The sequence below is a fragment of the Hypanus sabinus genome, chromosome 7 (genome assembly GCF_030144855.1).
Source record: "Hypanus sabinus isolate sHypSab1 chromosome 7, sHypSab1.hap1, whole genome shotgun sequence".
Taxonomy (NCBI): Eukaryota; Metazoa; Chordata; class Chondrichthyes; order Myliobatiformes; family Dasyatidae; genus Hypanus; species Hypanus sabinus.
Window position 1 is genome coordinate 162,016,884 of NC_082712.1, and position 5,399 is coordinate 162,022,282.

Genomic DNA, 5,399 nt, shown 5'->3' on the forward strand with positions numbered 1-5,399 from the left:
CAAGTCTGAGGGAGTTAAAGTTATATCTTGAGTTCTGAGAATACCAAAGAGAGCAGTAAGAGGGTTAGGTTCAAAGTTAGTGTTAAAAAGTTGAGAAAAAGTAGAAAATACATCTTTCCAAAATTTTTCTAAGCTGGGACATAACCAAAACATATGAATTAATGAAGCATTGGCTGAATTACATTTGTCACAAGTTGGAGAAATATCAGAATAAAAATGGGATAATTTCTCTTTAGACAAATAGTCTCTATATACCACTTTAAATTGTACCAAAGAATGGCGAGCGCAAAAAGATGACTTATTCACTAATTTCAAAATGGCATTCCAATCTTCATCAGAGATTTGCATATTCAGATCATGCTCCCAAGCTTGCCTAATATTATGTAAAGAAAGATGTTTAAACATAAGCAGTTTATTATATATATTAGAGATTGATCCATCAAAAAAGGTTTCAAATTTAAAATACCATCTAAGAGATTCTTATCTGAACTTGCAGGAAAGGTAGCCAATAGAGAATGTAAAAAATCTCTAATGTGAAGGTACCCATAAAAATGAGTTTGGGGTAAACCAAATCTGATGGACAATTGCTCAAATGACGCTAAGTTCCCATCAACAAATAAATCCAAAAATTGTCGAATACCCAATCTATTCCATTCTGTAAAATCTTTATTATTAGTAGAGAGCAGAAAAAAATAATTACAAAGAATGGGACTAGAAAGGGAAAAATGAGACAAACCAAAAAACTTTCTAAATTGCGACCAGATTCTCAAAGTATGTTTAAGAACTGGGTTATCAGTAATTTTACTGAAGGGTAAAGGAAGAGAAGATCCAAGAAGAGAAATAATTGAGGCATTTTTAACCGATTGAGCTTTTAGTAAAGTCCATGGTGGACAGTCATCCGTCTTGATATAATATGACCAGAATGTGATATTCCTTATATTAGTTGCCCAGTAATAAAATCTGAAATTAGGTAAAACTAGACCACCATCTTTATTTTTCCTTTGAAGAAAGACTTTGTTCAGCTGGGGTTGTTTATTATTCCATATGTAAGAAGAGAGAATTGAGTCCAAAGAGTCAAAAAAACTCTTCGGAATAAAAATAGGCAATGCTTGGAAAAGATATATGAATTTAGGTAACACATTCATTTTAATAGACTTAATACGGCCTAACAAGGATAAAGAAAGAGGAGACCATTTACTAAATAGCCTTTTAAAGTATCTCAGTAGTGGAATAAAATTAGCTTTATACAAAAGTTTACAATTTTTAGTAATAGTTATTCCAAGATAAGTAAACTGATTAGTCACAATTTTAAACAGAAGATTGTTGTTTATTGGTATCAGGTTATTTAAAGGAAATAATTTGCTTTTATATAAATTCAACTTATAACCTGAGAATTGACTAAATTGAGAGAATAAAGTAAGAGTGGAAGCTAAGGAGTCATTCACATTGGGAATAAAAAGTGAAATATCGTCCGCATATAAAGAAATTTTATGAATAGTATTACATTGGGTGAAACCTCTAATATCTTTGGAATTACAGAGTGCTATGGCTAGAGGTTCTAGAGCCAAAGCAAACAACAGAGGATTAAGGGGACAGCCTTGTCTAGTACCTCAATACAGGTTAAATGGTTTAGAGATTTGAGAATTAGTAAGAACCTGAGCTGTAGGTGAGAGATATAATAGTTTAACCCAATGAATAAAATTAGGTCCAAATTTAAATTTTTCTGAATTCTTGAATAGATAATTCCATTCCACTCTATCGAAGGCTTTCTCTGCGTCTAAAGATAATATACATTCTGAAACCTTGTTAGAGGGGAATACATCACATTAATAAACACTGAATGTTAAAATATGAATAGCGGTTTTTAATAAATCCAGCCTGAAACTCTCGTATAATGAACGGTAAAATAGTTTCAAGCCTGCGGGCTAAAATTTTAGGCAGAATTTTAGTATCTACATTAAGTAAGGAGATTAGTCTATAGAAGGAACATTCAGCAGGATTTTTATCTTCAAAATAAGCGAAATAGTTGCTTGATAAAAGGATTGTGGAAGTTAACCTACTTTAAAAGATTCAGAAAAAACAGCAGATAATTGAGGTATAGGTAGTTTAGAAAAGGTTTTATAAAATTCACAAGGAAAACCGTCAGGTCCTGGAATTTTACCAGAGTGAAGAACCACAATAGCTTCAGCAATTTCGGCACATGAAATCAGTTGATCAAGTTGGGACAAGGTAGGATCAGAAAGTACTGGAATATCAATTTTACTAAAGAAGCTGTGCATTTCTGTGTCATCCAAAAAGGAATCAGAACTATAAAGCCTTGAATAAAATTCTCTAAAAGTATCATTAATTTCAGAGAGATCCGAAGTCTTGAAGCCATCAATCTTAACAATCTCTGTAATTTGTCTGCTAACTATTGAAGACTTTAATTGATTGGCTAACAATTTACCTGATCTGTCCCCATGTATATAAAATTGACCTTTATTTACTTAGCAGGATTTTTTCAACTGGGTATGTCAAAAGAGAAAAGAATACTCATTCTTCTTGCATGTCCATCATACGCACTCTAGAATTGATTACTTTTTTATTGATAGACCCATGATGTCTTCAGTTAAATCCTGTGAATATAAAGAGATCGCATTGTCTGATCATGCTCCTGTTTTCTTGTGTTAGCTTTACCTGTTAGATCTACAATAAATAGAACCTGGCACTTTAACCCAACCTTATTATCAGATAAAGATTTTTTAGACTTTTTGGAGAAGCAAATTAATTATTTTTTTCAGGAGAATATCCAGGAAGAGACTTCTATCTTGATTGTTTGGGAGGCCTTCAAAGCTTATACTCGAGGACAAATTATCTCTTATTCCTTTAGTGTTAAGAAAAAAGCCGATGGAGAAAGAGATGGAAACTGAAAGCTTTGGATTTAAAATATGCTACCTCCCACGACCCGCATATATATAAATAACATGTTGAAACTAAGCAGTATCTTTTTACATGTCTTTTTAGTGTAACAAGGGTGCAGGAAATCAATGCTTTGCTGCTTGATGGAATTATCAGTTGTTTTGGGTAGTGTCAAATTTCTGTATTGTTACCCATCCAGGAGTATTATGTTCCCAATTTGTGCATTGTTAATTGAAAGGATTAAGTGTGAGGAGATGAGTCACTAGGCCGGGGGTCGGCAACCTGCGGCTCCCGAGCCATTTGTGGCTCTTTCACCTCTGTGCTGCGGCTCCCTGTGGCTTTGGGAAATAATTGGTCAGTATTTAATTAAAATGTATTTTATGTTAGTTTGTTAGCTTTTGAAATGTAATTATGGTGATCTTGTACAACCTAAGTGTAGCGACACATTTCCTGCCACATCCGAAACGGCTCACAATTAGCCAGCATTCCGGCTAAGGGAGATAGCCTACGGGGGTTTGTGAGTACGCGTCTTTTGCAGCATCTGCGTCCATGGGGGCTGGGTTGAGGGAGGCTTAAAAGCAAGGTTCGAATAAAGCTATCTTTGACTGCAGTTTACTGACACCGCTACAACGTGTTTTTATCGCTGGCTGTCCAGACGGAAGGTGCTGAAACGCTTTGTCGCGTGTCTGGAAGAAGTGAAAACTTTCCTGGGCAGCAAAGGGCTCACCTTTCCTGAGCTGGAACAGCCAGAGTGGCTGGAAAAGCTACACTTCATGGTAGACATGACAGCGCACCTGAACACGCTGAACACAGCTCTTCAGGGGAAAGGACGTACCGCCCTGCACATGTTGGAGGATGTTTTGGCATTCGAGCGCAAGTTGACAGTGCTTGCCAGAGATTTACAGAAAGGCACTTTGTCTCACTTCCCCAATTTGAGAGAGTTCAAACAAGGTCACGACATGATAATTTCGGAGTATTTACATTCTGCAATCATCGCAATGCAAACATCGTTTGGGAAACGCTTCTGTGAGTTCAGAGAGGAAAAAAACACATTATCCTTCCCGGTCACTCCCTTAAGCATCGATCCTTCCCTACTGAATACGACTGCATTGGCAGGTGTGAGTCAACCTGATCTTGAGATGGAACTGGCCGACATAGCCGACAAAGACATATGGGTGTCCAAGTTTAGACGCTTGACAGCAGACCTTGAAGATGTTGCCCGTCAGAAGGCCGTTCTTGCTCAGAAACACAAATGGAGTGATATTGAAAACCTCACAGATGACAGCTTGCGATCCTGTGTAAAGATGAAGGTGACATCATACAGCCCTGATGTGCAGACGCTGTGCGCTGAGGTCCAGGAGCAGAAATCCCATTAACCAAGTATGATAAATACTTTAATTGCCTATTATTTTACTTATATTCATATTTTTTCATTGTTCAGTGAAATAGTCCTTTAATTTTTCAGGATGACAGCTGGCTGACGTTATTTTTGGTTTGCTGCTGGCGGAAAATTTAAGTTCGGCGTTTTTCATAAATACAAGAAGGACTCAAATAGACATTGAATATTTTACTTAAAAGTAACTTTCAACCCAACGTCTTTTTTTCGGAGTTCAAAATGTTTTTGTTGCATGCAGAAATGTAATTTCGTTTTCTCTGCAGGAGTTCATCAATTTCATAAATGCAACACATTATAGTTTGTTTATACATAGCATAAAGGCAAAAAAAACGTTGTATGCAGTGTTATTTCATTTTAAATGTCAAACGGGTTTTGCGGCTCCCAGTGTTTTCTTTTCTGTGGGAAACGGGTCCAAGTGGCTCTTTCAGTGGTAAAGGTTGCTGACCCCTGCACTAGGCAAAGGATGTCTGCTCATGTTGATGGCTTTAATCATTTTCGGGTTTCTGGTGACCGCAGATTGCTGGTGGTGGTGGAAATGGTAATGGTAACGACATGGAACATCGATTAAAAAAGCTACAGCACACTGCAGGCCCTTCACCCCACAATGCTGTGCCAAACATGTACTTACTTCAGAAATTACCTAGGGTTATCCATAGTAAAAAAAAACTTACCCCTAACATCCCCTCTGTACCTACTTCCAAGCACCTTAAAACTGTGCCCTCTCGTGCTAGCCATCTAAGCCCTAGGAAAAAGCCTCTGACTGTCCACACGATCAATGCCTCTCATCATCTTATACACCTCTATCAGGTCACCTCTCATCCTCTGCCGCTCCAAGAAGAAAAGGCCAAGTTCATTCAACCTATTCTTGTAAGGCATGCTCCCCAATCCAGGCAACATTATTGTAAATCTCCTCTGCACCCTTTCTATGGTTTCCACATTCTTCCTGTAGTGAGGCAACCCGAACTGAGCACAGTACTCCAAGTGAGGTCTGACCAGGGTCCTATAGAGCTGTAACATTACCTCTCGGCTCTTAAAGTCAATCCCATGGTTGATGAAGCCCAATGCACCATATGCCTTCTTAACCAGAGTCAACCTGCACAGCAGC

General features: G+C 37.6%; 1 protein-coding gene across 1 annotated transcript; it reads left to right on the forward strand.

Moving 5' to 3' along the window:
* Positions 1 to 3,523: 3,523 nt before the first annotated feature.
* On the forward strand, positions 3,524 to 4,546 carry LOC132396439 (general transcription factor II-I repeat domain-containing protein 2-like). Its single transcript, XM_059973973.1, has 2 exons — positions 3,524 to 4,278; positions 4,364 to 4,546. The coding sequence occupies exon 1, from the start codon at positions 3,672 to 3,674 to the stop codon at positions 4,272 to 4,274; it is 603 nt and encodes a 200-aa protein (XP_059829956.1). The 5' UTR covers positions 3,524 to 3,671; the 3' UTR covers positions 4,275 to 4,278; positions 4,364 to 4,546.
* Positions 4,547 to 5,399: the final 853 nt, after the last annotated feature.